General features: G+C 40.1%; 1 protein-coding gene across 1 annotated transcript in view; it reads right to left on the minus strand.

The window, feature by feature from the left end:
- The window catches only part of HMCN1 (hemicentin 1), a 463,190-nt gene extending 441,836 nt beyond the window's left edge, over positions 1–21,354 (minus strand). Inside the window, exon 1 of the mRNA XM_030302673.1 lies at positions 20,908–21,354. Within this exon, the coding sequence (XP_030158533.1) occupies positions 20,908–21,175 (268 nt within the window). The 5' untranslated portion in view covers positions 21,176–21,354. The remainder of the gene's footprint in view (positions 1–20,907) is intronic.
- Between the last annotated feature and the right edge of the window lie 497 nt (positions 21,355–21,851).

Below are 21,851 nucleotides of genomic sequence, written 5' to 3' on the forward strand. Positions count from 1 at the left end.
AGCAGTTCTGTAAAATTGTGATATTTCTTCCTTGAATACTTAGTAAAGCTCTCCTGAGAAACCATCTGGGCCTAGAGTTTTCTTTATAGGCATGGGAAAATATATACAGGCAAGGAAAGCAGGAAGATATGAGAAGTGACAGACTAAGTTGACATGGAAGACACTCCCCCTACAAAACAGAAAAGCTGGATAAATTATAAAGTTTCCCTTTTAATAAACAGCCAAACTCAAATGACAAAAATAATGGGAAATCTTCCAGTTACCTAAAATAAAAAGGAAACTCAAACCAGAAGTAATTTTCTATTGTCACCATGTCAGTAAAAGAGGGTATCAGGGCCTGATATAGGGTTTGGCTGCTAAAATGTTAATGCCATGTAGGTACAGTTTTCTTGGTATCAGCCTCTTTTAGATCAGAGAACTACAACAGAGTACCTTGCTTAAAGCTGAGCCCTATCAGTGAAACAGGCATCAGGAAAAATTCCTCCCACTAACCTAGAAAATTGGCAAGAAAACTTGCCATCTATCCAGGTCTCTAATTGGGGAAATAAATCTCCTGAGAGAAACTACAACCCTAAGCCAGAAACATATAAGAGTAAGTAGGAGTTGTACTAACTCTATGATGCAAGAATCCAAAGCCAAAAAAATTAGCCCACAAACTAATTTTAGGACCCCAACAACAAAAGCCAATGCAAAACCTCTCTAGTGCACAATCCAGGGCACACTAGACTCCCTGCTAAAGATGTATTCACAGTCAACAATTAGCAGTCACACAAGGAAACAGACCACAATGAGGGAGAGTCAGTACACCAAATACTTGGGAAAATTTGCGCCACTCTAAGAGGTAGAAATTCTACAACAATATTAAAGAGACTATACTATTGAAGAGTATATGATACAAAACAAAATAGGCAGATTTAAAAGAGAAAACTAGGGGCGCCTGGGTGGCGCAGTCGGTTAAGCGTCCGACTTCAGCCAGGTCACGATCTCGCGGTCCGTGAGTTCGAGCCCCGCGTCGGGCTCTGTGCTGACTGCTCAGAGCCTGGAGCCTGTTTCCGATTCTGTGTCTCCCTCTCTCTCTGCCCCTCCCCCGTTCATGCTCTGTCTCTCTCTGTCCCAAAAATAAATAAACGTTGAAAAAAAAAAATTTAAAAAAAAATAAAAGAGAAAACTAAACTTCTGGAAGTAAACTGAATACAAACTTAAGTCCTCTAGTTGGGGAGGCAAACTAGGTTTCAAGCAGGAAAAACAAAATCAAATCCATGCTTAGACACTAAATGAGGGACTGCAGAAACAGGAAAGCAAAGAGATCATCTTAAAATAACCAGACAGAAAAGACAGCTTACATAAAAAGGAATGATAATTAAACTGACAGTAGACTTCTCAACAACAAACAAAAGAAGTCAGAAAACAATAAAATAATTTTAGTGGGCTACGGTAGATACAAAATTCTATGCTAACTAAACTACTAATCAAAAATTAAGATGCTATATACATAGATTCTAAAACAAACAAACAAAAAAGACTAAAAGGATTTCCTACTGTTGGAGGAAGTCATGGAAAGGAGGTGACTGCAGGTTGAAACACAAGGCAGAGGCTTTTCACCCTCTCCCCATTCTTGGAATGGACATTTGGTCCACTGCTCTGGCACGAGGAGCTACTCAAGGATGAAGTCTTGAGAGAATCATGTGTTATTGAGACCATCTGGACTGTATACATGACTGAACCCCATTAAGGCCTCTACATAAACTCTTAAGATTCTGGGGGGTGGATGGGGAGATCTACTCATCTTGCTGCTGCCCAACACAAGCATTGCAAGTTCCCTTATTAAACCTGCCACCTACCAATCTGGAGTGGCCTACCTCTTTCTTTGGTCTGTGTACCCTCTGTGTACTGGGGGGCTAGTATAGAATTTCACCCAGGGAGAAACAAAACTGAGATTGCAAACCAACACCTACTGATAAACAATTCCCGAAAAAACTACTAAAGAATGTAAAGAATTTAAGAAAGAATGGGGGGGGGGGGGAATGGAAGAATCCAAAATGAAGGTGTGGGAAGCTAGAAATAACAAGGAATAAAGAAATTAGTAAACAAGTCAAACCTATACAAACATTGACTATATAAACAAAATGACTCATTGGGGTTTGAAAACAAGATGGATCTAATACACCGGTTAATACTATGGAGAGTAGGAGGAAGATGATCAGAGTAAAGCATTCCAAGGCTTTTGCATTACACAGGAGCATACACACTGATTAACTTCATTAAGCCAAGTAAGTTAAGAGTAGGGGTGAAAAAAGTTTAATGCAACCTATAATTACCAAACTAATAGCATAATAATTCAATTTAACAGCAGAAAGAGGGGGAAGGATTAACAAAAAAAAGTCACAGTAAATAGAAAACAAAATGAGATAATAAAAATTAGTCCAAGTATACATAAATAATCACAACAAAAGTAACCGGATTAAACTTTACTATTAAAAATAGTTTGGGAGTACCTGGGTGCCTCAGTCCGTTAAGCGTCCGACTTCAGCTCAGGTCATGATCTCATGGCTCGTATGTTCAAGCCCCCTGTCAGGCTCTGTGCTGACAGCTCAGAGCCTGGAGACTGCTTCAGATTCTGTGCTTCCCTAGCTCTGCCCCTCCCCCCTCCTTTCTTTCTCTCTCTCTCTCTCTCTCTCTCTTTCTCTCTCAAAAATAAATAAACATTAAAAAAATCTTTAGTTTGAAAATAAGAGAAGTTTAAAAGATACTTATCAAAAATACCAACCAAATATGGAACAGCATTATCAATACCAAGCAAAATGTATTTACAGGCAAAAGTATGAGAGATAAAGATGGCCATATAATGATAAAATGAACAATTCATTAAGAGCATAGAATAATCCTAAGTTAGTATATACCTAACAACATGTCCTTAAAGCAAAAATTGACTGGAGTTACAAGGAGAAATTAACAAAACCACAATCACAATGGAAAACTTTAATTTGTTCCAACTGATAGATCAATCGGGCAATCACTAATAAAGAGATTGAATATGTTAATAACATAACTAACAAGATTAATCTTATACACATATATTGAACTTGGCACTCAACAATTGGAGAATTTTTTTCAAGTACACATGGAACACATTCACAAACATTCATCTTTTCATTGAATAACTATGTATGATGTGCCTTCTATATGTCAGGAAGCCTTCTTTGTGAGGCTCTGGGGAATTGGGAATTCAGCCATGAAAATTAAGTCTCTCCCCTCATGGAGTTTCTATTGGTGGAAGAAACAGACCTCAAATAAATGGATTCACATCATCTCTAAGGTCAAGCAGGGCTAAGTCTATAAAAAGAAAAATAAAGCAAGTTGACAGGACAGAGTAGTGTGGGGACCTATGTTAGATTGGTGGTCAGGGATGGCCTCTCTGAAGAGGTAACTTTGAGCCAAGAGATTTATGAAGTCATGATATGAGCCATTCAAGATTCTGGGGAAAGAAGGAATAAGAGCAATGGTTCCAGAAAGGATATGTGCCTGGCTTGTAAGAATGAATAAAGAAGCCAGTATGCTAAAAGTGAAATGAATAAGGAAGTCAGAAAAGGGAGTTGGGAATAATGGGAGCTGCCTTTCATTTTAAAAGCTCCTCTGGCAGCTCTGGAGAGAGTAACAGGGATGCCAGTTAAAGTGACTCAGGCTACAGACACAGAGGCAGAGAGAGTAAGTAGTGGTCAAACTAAATCTTGAAGATAGAGCCAAAAGAATTTGCAGTGACTGGATGTGGGGTATAAAAGAGAGGAGTCCAGGATGACTCCAAGGGTGTTGTATGGAACAGCTGAGAATATGGTAGCACCCACACTGAGATCAAGAACACAGGAAAAGATACATGTGGTGTGGGCAGTGGGGGGTGCTAATAAACGTGAGATGCTCCATAGATGCCCCGGTGGATATTTAAGAAAGTGGCAGGCTCCTCCTGTTCCACTTCTGTGCTGTTGTTGTCTGCCTGGCCTCTCTGGGTATTTACTGTTGAAATTTCTCAAATTGTTATGGGGAAGAAATGCTCAATCTGCTTCCTCCAACATAGAATTAATTTTACACTCAATAATTCTACCCATCTGACGGACTTTTCCAAGCAAAGTTAAGCTAACATTTAGTGAATACCTATTACACTAAGTCCTTTCACAAATACCATCTCATTTATTTATTTTTATTTTTAAAGTTTATTTATTTTGGGGGAGAGAGAGTGTGTGTGCACACAAGCACGGAAGGGGCAGAGAGAGAGAGGGAGGGAGACAGAATCCCAAGTAGGCTCCACACTGTCACTGCTGAGCTTGACATGGGGCTCGAACCCACAAACCATGAGATCATGACCTGAGCTGAAATCAAGAGTCAGATGCTTACTCTACTGAGCCACCCAGGTTCCCCAAATACCGTCTCATTTAAACATAAATATCCCCCTTTGTCGAAGGGTGGGTGAGACAATCATGCACATCTATTCTCAGCTCCACATCCAGTGACATCACAGTGGTAGTTTGAAATTGGCACTGGTGGAGTATTTACACCATGGAAACCGCTAAATGCTACAAATAAAGACCCCTCCCCACCCCCAGCTCCAGAGCCAGTGGCTTACCATTTAACAGTACACACTGATTATATCCGTATTTCAGACAGAAGGAAACAGGTTCTAAGAGGTCAAGGGACCTGTCCGGGTACACAGCCAGGACCCACGTGTTTTGACTCTATGTCAAGTGTTATTTCCCTTGCAGAATCCTCTTGAGTCCTGACTTTATGTCAAGCTTCACACCAAACGTTTTAGTGCGTTTTCCCCTCTAATTCTCACAACTCAACAAGGCAGTATGATTGTTTTTCTCACTTTAATAGTAAGGAGACTAAGGCTTTGAGAACTTAGTAGCTTACTAATAATCAAACGTTGGTCTATTTGATAGTAGAATCCATTCACTATGCAATTCTGTCCAATTCAATCAAATTCTACTTTGTCAAGATAAATCAACTGTTAATTTCTTTCATAATATAGAAGGGGGAAAAAGGAGTGAAGTTATCAAAGGCACAAATTAAGTCCATAAAAGGTACATTAAATGTAAAGGGCAATATCAATACTGAATGCCACTTTTCCAATAACCCAGGAAAATTCCTTGGAAGAGGTGAAATTTTAAAGAAACTCTTAATTACAGAAGCAAAAATATCTGGCACACAGAGAGACATTCCAACACAGGGTGTGGCTTAGGAGAAAAGTTAAAGGCTAAAGTGTGATCATCTGATCCAGGGGGTGATGAACAAGTTCACCTAAGAAGAGCAGGGAAAACCCTCTGGGGAATAGGAAACAATAGAAATGAGGTTTCTGTGTGCTCTGGCAAAGGGCTTTGAAGTGAAAACAATGAACTAAACTAAAAACAAAACAGATTTCACTTTGAATCTCAATAATTGATATTCCAGATACTATAATATCTTTTTAGAATTTTGTTCTCTACTCCTTCATGAAATAACCTATTGTCTTGATCTTCTACCCGGTTAAAAAAAAAAAAAGAATTTAAGAACAAGAGCCATCTCATGCATTTATCTCTTTCCATCACCCACTGGTCTCCTTTAACCAGCCTCTCTCAGTCAGATGTTGGCACAAACCAGCTACCACTGCCCTGAGGCATTTTCAGTGGTAATCAGAGTTCCTTCCAGCCAGGGAACTTCAAGGAATTCCTCCCACCTGCTATAAAACAGTGCTTAAAGGTAAGCTCATAGAGATTTCGTGCTGTGGAAAAATTTCTCCAATTAGTGTGTTAGAAGCTTCCAAGAAAAGAAACCTAGAGGTATACAAACTCAAAATACTTTGGAACCCACACATAATTCTCAGAATTCCTAGCTCCTATATAATTTTCCCCATTTCAAACAAGTAAATGTGTCAACTCCAAAAAAAATCAATAAAGCATAAGTCGATGTTTTAAGAATAAAGAATCTAAAGTATCGAACGATTTAAGAGTAAAATTCACAGACTTTTTTTAAAATTTCAAATTATTTTGAGGACTTAAACAGCAACCCAAAATATTAATGCCCCTCTCAATAATTCCCATCAAGAACCCCGTTCCTATCTAAAAAGAGGTCAGAGCTTAGAGTCCATGATACTCCCTGCCTGACACAAACATTTTTATCAGAAACTTCTAGAACAAATTGACTCTCTAGTAAAAGAATAAATACTTTAAATACTTTTGTTTTCTTAATGTTAATTACTGAGTGGTCTCAGTATGGGTTGAATTGTGTTCCAGCAAAATTCACATTAAAGTCCTATCCCCTAGTACCTCAGAATTCGGCCTTATTTGGAAATAGGGTTGTAGAAGATGTAGTTAGTTAAGATGAGATCATACAGGAGTAGAGTGGGCCAATAATCCAATATGACTGGTATCCTTATAAAAAAGGGAAATTTGACATAACACACAGGGAGACCACCCTGTGAACATGAAGGCAGAGATCAGCGCATCTACAAGCCAAGGAACACCAAAGATTGCCAGCAAAGCACTAGACACTAGGAGGGAGGCAGGGAACAGATTCTCTCTCGCAGTCCTTGGAAGGAAACAACCCTGCCAACACCTTGATTTCAGACTTCTAGCCTCCAGAACAGTGAGACAATACATTTCTGCTGTTTAAACCCCCCAGTCTGTGGTACGTTGTTAGGGCAGCCTTAGCAAAACAACACAGTGGTCTCTCTGCCATGACTTCTTGTGTACATTCTCTCAATCTTACACCACATTTCTCAAAACAAAAGGTGGCAAAAAAATACCTTACAGAAAGCTATTCTTTTTCAGGAGATGCTTTCCATTTTGTGGGAGTTCAGATAATATAAGCCTCAGGTGCCTCATATATTAAATAAAGATAACATCTACCACTTAAGAGTTTTTGTGAGGCTTAAATGAGATAAAGCATGGAATGTATCTAGTTCAGTGTCTGGTCCATAGTAATGACAAACAAATAAATAAATAAAATGGTGGCTGGTCTTATTAGAAATAAAAATTATGCTACCTCACCTGTGTCAACATGACATGTGAGATGAGATGTTTCCTCAGCAGTCCCTACCTGCCACGCTGTCCTCAGAGTTGCCAACAGCCAACTTCATTGGGCTCTGACTCTCCCAGGGCCTGACCTGGCATCTGAATTTATATCCAACCCTATCCAAGTTAGACTTTGCAACTAGCAATCCACCCTGCTTTATGTTACCATCGTCTTTGGTCGCTGCCCCCAATGCAAACCATTCCTCTTCTCACTTACTCTGTTTCCTCTCTTGACCCATTCATTCCCCATCCTATGTCCTTGCAAATCCCATGAACTTCCAACCCATTTTGCCACAGAACTGTCCATCTACCTCCCACTTTAGCTGAAACAGGTTTGTCCATGGATGGGACCACCGCCCCCATAGTCCTCCCTTGTGGGGTCTGCTCATTCTCCAACACTCCAGATACACCAGGGGCAGAAGGTGGGTCAGCATTTTACCCATTCCCAGTCCATATGTCTTTACTTTCAGAGAAAACACCTGCCATTTTGAGGTTCATGACGCCCTCTAACCCTCTTCATTGTTAGCTGCCACCTGGAGACAGCTCAATAATTCTTACTGAATAAAGACTCAATGCCTGACTCACCATCTTCCTCACCATTTTAAGCTGTTATTATCTGTGTTACTTTAACAACCATGTTCAACTCTGCAGACTCAAGTTCTCTGATCTCTATTCCATGGTCTTCACTCTGGTTAAACTTCCTTTTCTATGGAAGCTAACGTCTATGGTCAATCACTCTAGCTATTCTTACCAATGACCTCAGCTTCCTTGCCATATTGTCCTTCACCAGCATAATCTCAACTCCTGTCAGTCTGATATATCCAGTTCTGACTCTACGACCTGTCACTTCAGCCTCTCTCTTATCAGTATCCCTCTCAACCATAGCCTATTTCTTTAGTCACATCTGTTCAACAAAATCCCAGTCATGGATCAAACCAATGGTCAATCTCAGAAGTTATGCCCAAGCTGCTGAGAGCTGATAAAGAAATCACAGACCTAGGCAGTGTTCAAGCATTATAAATTCATCTTCTAAACCACAACTCATCCTGAGAAACAATCTGTGTGTCTCTAGTCACCTTCTACTTCCAAAATTCCATTATTCTTCTAAAGTCCCTTATTTATCCTCTACCACTTCCCTCCTCTCATCAAATGACTCTCTGTTCTGTCTCTTTGAGAAAAAAGAATCCATCAGACAGGAAGTCACCCAGCATCCTATATCCCCACCTACCAGCTCATCCATGACCATGCCTGTCTGTGATCTGTTTCTCTTTTATCACTCTAAAAAATTGAAGGTCTTTTCCTTCCATCAACCAATACTTCTACTTCAAATCTCATCTCCTCTTGCTTCCTCAGAGTCCTAGTTTCATAAATTATCTGTTCTCTCTGGCATTTTCTATCTCTTCTATTCTATGTCTTCTATTCGATTGACTCTTTTCCAGCAGCACTTAAACAATCTCTCCTCTTGCCCCTCTCTCCCATCTTAAAAAAATGTTCTTTCTCAAATCTAAGTCCCAATAACTAATGTTTATTTAGAGTTTACTATGTGCAAAGGGTTGTACTAAGTTTCAGACATCAATCCTCACATTAGCCTTATAGAGTAGATAATATTACTCCCAGTTACTAAACCTGAAGCACAAAGAAATTAGATCATACAACAAGTAATTGATGGAGCCAGGCTTCCCACCTAAGCATCTGACTCCAGAGCTCATGCTATTAACCACAGTGTTACATTTCACGAAATCAACAGACTGCATTTGCTAGCTCTATTTTCTTACCCACCATTTTAACCTCCTGGCTCCCTACCCCCAATGAACTGTCCACTTTAGCCTGTGAGTTTAGCCTTTATTTTCAGTAACCTTATAAATGGACAGACTAACAACTTCTCCTGCTTAAAACTATTAACTTTTTAGATTTCCAAATGCTGCTTATTCAAGTTTCTCTTCATATTTTCCTGGACTCTCCTTTCCAGAATCCTTTATGTACTTCCCTACTTCTCTGGTCTTTTAAATGCTTGTGTTCTCCATAGTTCTACCCTGTCTTCCTTCTTTTCTCAGGGTACATACTCTGCTTGGATGATCTCATTTATTCCAATGGCTTCAACTGTCATGTATGTAAGTTTCAAGTGGACAGAACAGCTACTTGGCACTATTCATACTAACACTGACAGTAGGAGATGCTGAGGAATGATACCTGGAGACAGGCCACCCAAACAGAACCACACAGGGAGATGTTTACTTTGTTAAATTCACCAGCAACCAAGGTCTGGCTCTCAGACTTGCAAACTCAAAAACCTGAATTTGACACTTTCAGAACATTTTAAACAATAGAGACTGACGCATAAAACTGGTATGCCAAAATACGAGTTACCAATGAGGAATATAACTGTCTAGTGAACCTGATGTATGTGCCAGTCTGACCAGAGCAGTATTCTCCCCATAAGGAAAGCACATGAGGTTAAACTACCAGGAGGCTGTTTGGTGAGCATGCAACCAAAACAAGGAGAGTTAATAGTATGATCCAAATATATAATGACGTCATTACATATTTATAAAGATAAACAGTCTATCGCCATGGTTAGAATGTGACTGATGGGTGGACTGGCTATTTAAGTGTAGGATGAACTAACATTCTGAACCCTAGATAGAACTTGGCAAAAAAAAACACCCAAACAATCCAATTAAAAGCCGGGAAGAGAATATGAATAGATATCTTTCCAAAGAAGACATACAGATGACCAACAGGTACATGAACATATGCTCAACATCACTAGTCATCAAGGAAATGCAACTCAAAACCAACATGAGATATCATCTCACACCTGTTAAAATGGCTATTATCAAAAAGACAAAAAATAACAAGTGTTGGCAAAGATGTGGAGAAAAGGGAACCCTTGTGCACTGTTGATGGGAATGTAAATTGGTGCAGCCCCTGTGGACAATAGTATGGAAAAGTTAAAAATTTAAAAAAAAACTGAGAAAAATAAAAATTTTTAAATTTTAAAAATTAAAAATTCAGCAACCATAATATCCAGTAATTCCATTAGGAAATCTGTATGATGAAAACAAAAACACTACCTCAAAAAGATATATGGACCCCATGTTCACTGCAGCATTATTCGTAATAGTCAAGATATGTAAACAACCTGGGGTGCCTGGGTGGCTCAGTGGGTTAAGTGTCCGACTTTGGCTCAGGTCATGATCTTGCGGCCATGAGTTCGAGCCCCACATCCGGCTCCGTGTTGACAGCTCAGAGCCTGGAGCCTGCTTCAGATTCTGTATCTCCCTCTCTCTCTGTCCCTCCCCTTCTCATGCTCACTCTCGCTCTCTCGCTCTCTCTCTCTCTCTCAAAAATAAATAAGGATTCAAAAAAAAATTTTTTAAAGATATGTAAACAACTGAAGTATCCATCAGTGGATGAGTAGATAAAGAAAACGTGGTGTATCTATAATGAAATATTTTCAGCCATAAGAAAGAAGGAAATCTTGACAGTTGTGACAACATGGATAAACCCAGAGGGTATAATGCTGAGTGAAACCAGTCAGACGTATAAAGACAAATACCATAAGATCTCTCTTATCTGTGGAATCTAAAAACAAAACTAAGCTCACAGATACAGAAAACTGACTGGTGGTTGCCAAACAGAGGTTGGGGAGGGCGTCAAATGGGTGAAGGGGTCAAAAAGTAACAAACTTCCAATAATAAAATAAGTCAGTCACAAGGATATAGTGTACAGAATGGTGACTGCAGTAAACACTATTGCATATTTAAAAGTTGCTAAGAGAGTAAATCTTAAAAGTTCGCATCACAAGACAAAAATGTTTATAACTATGTATGGTGACAGATGTTAACTAGTCTTATTATGGTGATAATTTCACAAGATACGAACAATGAAGCATTGTGTGGTGCATCTGAAGTTAATATAATGTTATGTCAATTATACCTCAATTAAAAAAAGAACTGGGTTGCACCATGCCTAAGCTGTTTCTGTGGCTCTCATTTTCATCGTTGACCCCCCATACTTTTGGTTGGTATTTTATTTTAGGCAGGTTAAGGTATAAGGAGCTTATTATATTCAAGGCTATCAGCCTGAGAGGCCTGAGAGTAATGGTATCTCTTAAAGCTAACTTTACATATATTTTCTCTTCCACTGAATGCCAATTTCATGTTTTAACCTAAGCAGGGAATCCTATTTCCCTTTTCTCCATGTTCTTAGGGCCAAGTCCAGTCCACTGGACTTTCTTAATAGCTCACAAATCTATAACCTTCTTCCTATACCCAAGTTACCTCAATATCTCCCCCCTGAATTACTGTAATGGATCATCCCAGCTCTCAGGACTGCCTTGCTCCAATCCATCCAAGAGATTGAGATCTAAAATGAAAACCCAATTATGTCACTCCTCACATATAATCCTTCTAGGCTCCTGATAGCTTCCAGGATGAAATCCAAACTCCTTAATATTTTGATTAAACTGCTTTTACTCATCACTTTGTTCAAGTTTCAGCCCAGACTACACTTCCAGAAACTCTTTGGGGACCATCACCTTTTGAGTTGTGTATCAGGGTCACTGCTCTGGGCTCACACAGCTCCCTGTGCTTCTTTCTACTATAAAATGTAGCTAATGTTGGTATTAGATATTGGTATATAATGTTGCTGTTTCTCTTGCTCTTCTCCCCATAGACTGTTAACTTTTTGTAAGCTATGCCTCGTTATTTTTTAATCAAAAGCACCTACCACAATCCTTGACAAATAGTAAGAAGCCTATTATTGACTGATGAATGAGTGAATAAATGAATTAATGAATATGATGGCTTATCTTTGGATTTTTTAATTCTCTTGCTGGCTTCCCAATTTATGAAGCAGTGGTTAAGGGCTCAAGGGGCCAATGAAGCAAAAAATACATGTTTCTCAAACATTGTTATTAGAATAGGACTAGATTTGAACTTATTTGAATTGTCCTTTGCCCATACGGTAAGAGCCACACTATCAAGTACATTTTTTTTCTATTTTATTTTTTTAGTCTTATTATATAAATGTTCTACTATTTTTTTCATCACCAGCTTCACTCTAGCACCTATTCAATCTTTATAGACAAATACGAGCTATTCAATAATCAAGAGCAACCCCATTGATTCTATACCGCTTGTAAAGGACTTTCATGTATATTGTCCTACTTAACCATAACATTACTCAAGTCGGGAAAGCTGATTTCATTACACCTTACACTTGGCATAAGTCTATTTTTAAATTTTTCCTATTCTCCATAGATATGGGAATCCTCACAGAAATTTACCAGAAAAAAAGATAAAACCAGGGTTGAGAATCCCTGTAGACTTGTGAAAGCCAACTATAATGTGGATCTTGTGTTTACAGTGCTACTTAGAAATTAATTTGTTTGTTGTCACACTCTTTTGGCCAGTTTAGTTAAAAATTAAAGGTAGTTCAGGTGTGACGTTCCAGACTGCATAGAAATCCACCCTTTCTGAAATTCACCTGCTATATAAACATTCAATGACTATCTAAGACTCAGACATTACCTGGATCATAATGATATTTCCAAATCATACTGAATCTTAGACGGGACATATGCATCACCAAAAAGGCTTAATTAATAACTTATTATGTTGTTTAGCTTTGTTCTTCTGATTGGTAGGATTTAAAAAGCAAAGTCACAGACATGAAAGGCAAGATTAAAATACCCAGAGAAATCACTGGTTCTTGTTCCAAGCATTCATTCCATGAAACACTTCCTGTCTACTGTGTTCCAGGCCTGTGAGATTAACAGAGCAGTCCCTGTTAATGTCTAGTCAGAGAGAAAGATAGGTGAGCAGAATTATAAAGACCACTGGGAGGGCTGCCTGGGTGATTAAGTTGGTTAAGCATCCGACTCTCGATTTCAGCTCAGGTCATGATCTCATGGTCATAAGATCTCATGAGATCTATGATCTCATGGTTCATGGGTTCAAGCCCTGTGTCGGGCTCTGCACTAATAGCGCAGAGCTGCTCAGAAGTCTCTCTCTCTTCTCTCTCTGCCCCTCCCCCGTTCCCTCTCTCTCTCTCTCTCTCAAAATAAATAAATAAATATTTTTTTAAAAAAAGACCGCTGAGAATGGTTATTATTTGTTTGACCAGAGACAAACCATAAGCAAAACCAAATTCTGATTTTCCAACAATCAATTAGAAGGCTGCTCCTCAACTTAACAGCAACAACAAAAACCAAAAAAGCTCACCATTCTGTGGAAGTCAGAGAAGATATGGTTAAATAGAAACATCCCTGGGGCACCAGTCTGGCTCAGTCAGTTAAGCATCAGACTCTTGATTTCCGCTCAGGTCATGATCTCATGGGCATGAGATCGAGCCCCAAGTCAAGCCCTACATCAGGGCTCAGTACAGAGCATGGAGACTGCTGGGATTCTCTCTCTCTCTCTGCCCCTCCCCTTGTGCTCTCTCTTAAAATAAACTGATTTTTTAAAAAAGAAATATCCCTAACATATTTAACATATTTATCAAAATTTGGTCCTTACACTTTGGGAGAAAGTTTTCATTGTCCATAAAAAAAAACCTCTACATATTCTCAGAAAACATCCAGTGACATAGTATCCACTCTCCCAGGTTAAAATATTCTATTATCCTAGGAAACAAAGTTATCATTGTCCACCCAAAATCTCTCATTCTTTAATGTTAGTTCATTGCCTTTAGTTGGATTTCTCTCGGGACTTTGAAGACCAATCCTTTTCCTCATGAAAACCCTTCTTCCTGTTGAATACGCTAGAAGCAAAAAGAGACTGATAGCTTTGTAACTCTTTTTCTGACACATATTGAAACCCAAACATTTCAATTTGAAGTCTGGTTCATATAAATTTGTAAAGGTTTCGAAGTCTAAATGTGCAATATTTTCCTTGTAAAAATCTTTCCATTCATGATGACTTCAGGTGATTTTACTATTGCTGAGAAAACTTTTCTAAGAGAATCTTTTCATAAAAGTCCTAGAGTGCTTTCTTAACACTGTGTAAGTCCTGCAGAAAGAATCATACAAAGTCACTGAGGGCTCCCAGGTTTTATTACAATGAAATTCTTCAAGTGCAGAGATGTGTAATGCTGATATGTCTACCAATGGATCAAGTCTTTGCTACTTTGAATCTCTTTCCAGTCACTTATCTTTCACTATATTATACTCATTAAAATCACAAACTTTGGTAATTACATCACAAGGCACTAATTTTATAGGTAGAGAAAAAGAAGTCTGGCAAGGTTAAATAATTTGGTCGAATGACAGAATAAGGAAAAGAACACAAATCTTCTGTTCCAAGTTGGATGTTCTTCCTAATACATTGAATTTGCACTTTGTAAAATACTGGTTGAATCATTTATCAAAACTAATTTGAATTTTAGCTTCATGAACAAAGCAACCATTCCAGTAGTTGGAAACGACAATATAATTCCAAAGGTTTCCAATTATGTTTCTCCCATTCTCTTTTGAATTCTCTCCAAACAGGCTTTCACTCCCATCGCTACACTCCACTATGGTTGTTGAGTCACCAATGACACCCACATCCCTAAACTGACTAGCCAATTCTCGGTCCTCCTCTTAATTAACCAATTAGTGCTTCTTCCTGAAAACACTTTCCTCTCTTGACTTCTAGTTGAATATACTCTTCTCTTCCCTCTCTGACTTCAATTTCTCAGGCTACTTTGCTGGATTATCCTCACCTCTCTGACTGCTAACGACTGATGGCCCAGGCCTGTGTCCTCAGACCCTTGCTATTCTTCAAGTAACTGGTCCCTTAGGGACTCATTGAGACTCACAACCCTAACTACCGTCTCTATGTATACCTTTGGATCCCAAATTTTTATCTCTGACCAAGGCTCCTGCCTTGAACCTTAATTTCATATATCCAACTGCCTTCTTAATATCCCCACTTGGGTACCAAAAAACATCTCAAACGTAACCATATCAAAAAATAAAAGCCTCATTCTTCCAAAGTCTTTCTCAAACCTGCTTCTTGCTCATTCTTCTCCACAAATGGCTATCTTATGCTTCCATTCACTCAAGACAAATCCTCAGCATCTGCCTTCTCTTCTTTCCTCACATATCATTAAATCCTTTTGATCTCATCTTCAAAATAGAATCCAACTCTCTTTCCAAACGTCCACGCCTACCAACTTCACCAAAGATATACCATCCTTTTGTGCCCAAATGATACAATGGTCTCCTGTCCTCCTGTTTCTGCCCTTGCTTTAGAGTATTTTCAAACAATAGTCAGAATGATTATGTGGATGCGTAAGTCAGATCATGTCACTACTCTGCTCAAAACCCTAAAATGGCTCCACGTCTCATTTAGAGAAAAGCCAAAGTCACGGTGGCCTATGAGCCCTTTCATGATGTAGCCTATCAACTTTCTAATCTCACCTCATAACTGCTCCCTCTCCCCCAGTGTGTTTTGGTCTTTTCAAGTTTCCTCGGACACGTCAGGATGCTCTTGCATGTTCAAGAACATTTCATGTATCGTTCCTCTGCCTGTAAAAGCCTTTCCTCAGACATTCTCATTACTCCCTCCCTCATCTCCTTCAGGTCTTTGTTCCACTGTGACCTCTTCAATTGGGAGCTTCCCTGACCACCATATTTTAAATGTCAACACACTCAACACACTTCAGACTCCTCATGCTCTTTTTCTGCTTTTTATTTTCTCCAGACCAATCAGCGCCAACAAACACACCATATGTATTTTAATGATTTTCTTTATTGCCCCTGCCTCCCTGGTAGAATGTAAGCTCTATTAGTGCAGAAGCTTTTGTCGGTTTTGTTCCCTGTTGTAGGCCCAGTGTCTGAAGCAACGCTTGAAACAGAATAGGTGAGTGAATGAATGAATGAATGTGGACAGGTAAAATATATCCTGGGGAAAAAACCAGAGACATGGTGAAGAGAATTCTTCTTTATATAAAGTGACTCATTAAAATACACTGCCCTATTCTCTTTCCTCTGTCTCTGGTACCTGTCTTACAGACAGGGGAATTGGAAGACTGAGTGATAAAAGGAGCTGTAGTTAAGGGAAGATCATCAGCTCTACTCAAAGTTGTGTTCTGAGAAGACAGAAATACATTTTGAGTATTGTAAAAAGCACAGTAAAAACTAATATGTAAGAATCAACAAGTTCAATAATGAACTGGTGTTGGTGAGGATGTGACGGAATTAGAACCCTCAATACTGCTGGTGGGAATGTAAAATGGTACAAATGCTTTGGAAAACAGTCTGGCAGTTCCTCAAACAATTAAACATAGAGTTATTGTGACCCAGCAATTCCACTCCTAGGTACCTACCCAAAAGAAATGAAAATATACATTCTTTAGTGTTGTGAGCACCCAATTTCAATGTGGGAAAGAGGGGCTTCCTCATATCACAACAAGCTATTCTCAGATACCACCAGATTCCACAGGTGAAGGGTTCAGTTCTACAAGACTGCCCACCCCCACTGCCACCCTCTGCAGAGACCAGCTGCACATCCAGCTGTTACCTGTACTTCCAACCAACTGGCTATAAATCAGAGGTCCCCACAACCCCCTCCTTAAGTTCGATTCATTTGCCAGAGTGACTCAAAAAACTCAGGAAACCCACTTACTCACTAGATTACTATTTTTTATAAAAGCATATAACTTAGGGACAGCCAGATGCATAGGATATGCAGAAAGGGTTGCAAAGCCCCCATGCCCCCTTTGAGCATGCCATTTTCCCAAAATTTCCAACCCAAAAGCAATACAAACGCTGTCCTCATATGTGTTTTCAGAGGCTTCATTACATAGGCATAACTGATTAAATCTTTGGCCACTGGCCACCGGCAGTTGATCCAACCCCCAACCCCCTCCCCTTCCCAGAAAGAAGTCAGGAGTGGGACTGAAAGTTCCAACCCTTTAATCACATGGTTGAATCTCCTGGAAACCAGCCTCCATCCTTAGGTGGGATCCAAAAGTCACTCCATTAACATAACAAAACACAATTTTATAGTTCTCATCACTTAGGATACTATAAGGGTTTCAGGAGCTCTAAGTAAGAAATGGGAATGAAGCCCCAACATATATTTCTTATATAAATTATAACATCGCATACATCCACACAGAAACGTGTACATAAATGTTTATAGAAGCATTATTCATAATAGCCGAAACCCTAAATATCCATTAGGGATTAACAGTTAAACAAAGTGTGGTATATCCACACAATTGAATATTACTTAGCCATTAAAAGGAATAAAGTACTGACACATGCTATAACATGGATGAACCTTGTAAACATGCTAAAGTGAAAGAAGCCAGTCACAAAAGACCACATATTACATGACTGCATTCAGATGAAAGGCCAGAGCAAGAAAATCAATGGACAGAAAGGAAATTAGTGCTTGCTTCGCGCTGGGAGGAGGATGGTAAGGGAGCTAAGGGACTGATAAGTAAAAGGCACAGGGTTTCTCTTGGAGGTCATGAAGATGTTCCAAAACTGACTGTGGTGATGGTTGCATGTACCTGTGAATATACTAAAAACCACTCACTGAATTATACATTTAAAAAAAAAATTTTTTTTTTTTTAGCATTTACTCATTTTTGAGAGTGAGAGAGACAGAGCATGAGCAGGGGAGGGGCAGAGAGAGAGGGAGACACAGAATCAGAAGCAGGCTCCAGGCTCTGAGCTGTCAGCACAGAGCCCGACGCGGGGCTTGAACTCACAGACTGCGAGATCATGACCTGAGCTGAAGTCGGACGCTCAACCGACTGAGCCATCCATCCAGGCACCCCACTGAATTATACATTTTAAATGAATAATTATATGGCAAGGGAATTATATCTCAATAAAGCTGTTAGAAATTAATACATTAAATGTAATCACAGAAGTGAAAAGCCCATCTTAGGCACAGTTAGCCTCACAAGATTGGCTTGACTTTTCATGATCCTCGTCCTCTCTGGTACTTGCTCCAACCATGGGTGGATTTTTGGTCCTTCAACACCAGCGTCCCTACACACACATTTTCTGAAGGATTTTATCACCTCCTTCTTAACTTGTTAAGACTTCCACCTCATGTATGTCTGTGTATTCTACATATTTTAATTTTTTTTTAATTTTTTAAAATGTTTTTTATTTGTATTTGAGAGAGAGAGAGAGAGAGACAGAGTACGAGTGGGGAAGGGGCAGAGAGAGAGGGATTCACAGAATCCAAAACAGGCTCCAGGTTCTGAGCTGTCAGCACAGAGCCCAACGCAGGGCTTGAACTCACGAACCATGAGATCATGACCTGAGCCGAAGTCAGACACTTAACCAACTGAGCCACCCAGGTGCCCCCTAATGCACAAGTCCAAAGCAATCATGTGCAAAGGCCTAAGGGTTTTTGTCAAATGCCTCAGAGTGTATCTCAGATCCTGTCCATCATTTCATCTGGCTACATGAGACAGCAGATGTCAAAGGGTTTTGAAAAGCTGTCGGTGGTCAAAGTTATAATTATTTATATTAAATTCCACACATTATTTCTCTCCCTGTCAGTTGTAGCGCCCAATCATAGGAATATGCGTTAGGAGCTATGAAAACAACCACATGTAAAACAGACAGCCATAAAATGTCATAGTCAGAAGCGAACTTAGAGATGCTCAAATCTAAAAGAAAAAAGGAGAAGAAGAAACCCTAAAAAAAAAAAAAAAAAAAAAAGGAGATGTTCAAATTCAATTCTCTCATTTTATAGATGAGGAAATAGGTAAACTGACTTTTCTAATGTCACACACTGAAACAGCCAATCCCCATTCAAGGCCCCTTCTGTCATCCCACACTGATCAATCAAAAGTATAAGAGGATCAAAAACTCTTAATAACTATACACAACATACGCACACACACACTACACAAATGTCACACAAAGATAATATTATAATTCAGTAAAGTGAATTAGCAAACTAAATTAAAGGTTATTAGTATGTTTTAACTTCTATCTCCCTCTTTATCTTCAGAAATACTTTCAATAGTCTTAGATAACATAAATACTTGGCCACTTCTACTTTGAATTACAATAAAATTAATAATTTTGCTGAATTACACATGCAATTAATTTTATGAACCAATGGAATCATTTTCTCATATTATTTCAAAAAAGCTCTACTTTACTAGTCATTTGTTATTAGCATGCCAAGTTTCCCCCACTTTGCAACAAGATTGCTAAACTATAGGAAAGTCAACCACAGCACCCTTTCCCATTTGGTAACAATTGGAAAGAGGCACACCAGAATACAATTTATTCCAATAATTTTTCATATCACATCAAAATATCATGACGATCCAGTTTCCATTTATGTCTTGAGGCAATTTGTGTATTGTTTGCAGCAACATCATCTCATAAGAGTCTTTTGGGGAAGAGGAAATTGTGATGTTAATTGGAGAAAACAATTTTGACTTTGTTTTTCAGCCAACTTCAGCTATATCCCCATAGAAGAAACATATTTAGGCTATTCCAAAACAACAAGTCTTGTGCTGCATCATAATTGGCATCTTGACATTTAATAAATTGAAACATAACACATGAGGTGCCTTACTAAGACAGTAAAAGCAGGAAATGACCACTTAATTCTTTATTCAAATATAAAGAACATTTTGTGTTTCATCAAGGTAGGAATGTAGAAAAACCTACCCTACTCTTCCACATGTCCCAGGAAAGTAGGATAGGTTCTCATTTTCATCATTTGAAGGACAAAAAAAAAAAAAAAAAAAAAAAACAACCCAGAAAGTTCTAGTTCCCTCTAAACTTATCCCGGTGCCATTTTCTTTTAGACAGCTAAAACCTGCCCTCTTTAACACCTAGAGATAATTTGAACTCATGTGCTTGTCAAAATGCACAAAGAAAGAATCTGAGATTCTCAATATGAAGCTCCCATTGTGAAGAGGTTGTGTCAAGGTCTTCTGAGTGAAGAGAGAGACTTTCAAAGCAGGGAAAATGTGGGAGAACAGTGGGAGAGGACTTTTAAGAAACTGGGCAAGGACTTGCGCTAATGAAACTCAGGTGGATGTCAGACAGCAAGCCCCAGGGTTCCCCCTGCAATGCTACCCTCAGCAATGACAATGAGGGCTCCTCTGAGCCTTACAGAAAGGTGCCACTTTAAATAGAAACTGAAAAAAACAAAGTATATCGGATCATATTACCGTGGAGCAGCTGAAGCCCATGGCTTTAGGGGGAAAAATACAGTTATTTTGCTTCAGCTACCTTTAAAAGAGCACCGACAACCAAATCACATGCATTTCTACTGGATGAGGCAGGGACATGATGTTCATGCCCATCTGTGAACCTAAGTAATGAGGACTTGGTGCAAAGATGAATAGATTCAGTTAAGAAATGAATGGCTTCTCTCCTGTTTTCATCTCTTCAGTTCCACTAGCAAATTACTCACAAGCTTCCTTGTGTCTCACACAACAGGTTTTCCCCCTCTTGTGTGAGAGTTATTTATCCTGAGCGTGCTCTCAACCAGGATGTTAGCTCTTAGGGTAATGCTGCTGGATACCCATCTCCAAATCTGCCTTCCTAATTAAGCATTCTTTAGCTCTAAAATTAAAAAGTCAATGAACTCCGATTTCGATGTCCTTGCTCAAGACCCTGGGTTCTGGTATTTACTGTAATTCCACACTTCCAGGTTTGGGGACCAGGGTACCAGCACCTACAAGACCTGAGTACGGGTCAGGGAGCAAACCCAGATGCCAGAGAGTAATTCTTTGTTACAATGGTTTTCAGCTACACATTAAAAAAAAAAAAAAAAAAAAAAAAAGTTTTGAAACTTCCTAACACTTTAACGATTTCATAGCATAAGACATGTAATCATGAGAAACAACAAACACAAAGAATAAATATTCCCCTTACCTGGATCATGGAAAGGCACCAAAGCAAAGTTGAAAAGTGGTCTCTTAGGTCTTTTCAAAGACGTCTCCAAAATTTTGGAAGCCCCTTCGATAACCTGAACTAGATCATCATACATGGAACCAGTCACATCAAACACAAAAGCCAAGGTGGAGGCCCCCTCGGGAATTTCCTCAGCCCTGGTGTCTGCCTGGGGGCTTGCATCTTGAGCTAGGGAAGAATAAAGAAGAGCCAACAGGAATACGGTGTGGACGATGTCCCAGAAAATCATTGTCTTTTCTTTCCTTTTTGGTTTTTGGGTTTTTTTTTTTTTTTTCCTTTTTTCCTGGGCGCCTAAGCACTGTGCTTAGCCTTCCTCAACAACACGCAGAGGGGTTCCTCTCAGAGTAACTCATTAGGCTTTCGAAAGCTCTCTGACCTAGCAAAACAGTGTGGAGGCGACAGTCCGATGCGGACCGGCACCAACCCCGAAGCCCTGCAGGGGCTGAGCGGGCGGAGATGCCGCAGCTTTTGTCTGGACACAGCTTCCTCCGGGACGGCTAGGTGCCCGCGGGCCGCGCGCGGCGTGTAGCGGAGAGACGGCAGCGCGCCCGGCCCATGCCCCGGGGGCCGCCCGAGCCCTACGGCGCCGCGCCCAGTCCGGCCGCCCTCGCCGCCGCCGCCGCCGCCGCCGCCGCCGCCGCCGCCGCCGCGCCGCACTCCGCCGGGGCCAGCCACTCGGGCTCCCAACTTTCCACTGTGCGCCGCTCGCTCCGGAGCAAGGAGGGCAAGCCCGGAGCGGCCTCGCCTCCTGATTGGCCGGCGGCGGCTCCCCCCCCCTCCTCGGCGCTGGAGCCCCCCCACCGCCCCACTCCCGAAGAGCGACTGCTCTCGCCGCCGACTGTAGGGTCAGTGCGGGACGGGGGAAGCTCTCCCAGGGTCGGCTCTGCTCCCGCCGGCGCTGCTCC

The sequence above is a fragment of the Lynx canadensis genome, chromosome F1 (genome assembly GCF_007474595.2).
Source record: "Lynx canadensis isolate LIC74 chromosome F1, mLynCan4.pri.v2, whole genome shotgun sequence".
Lineage (NCBI taxonomy): Eukaryota > Metazoa > Chordata > Mammalia > Carnivora > Felidae > Lynx > Lynx canadensis.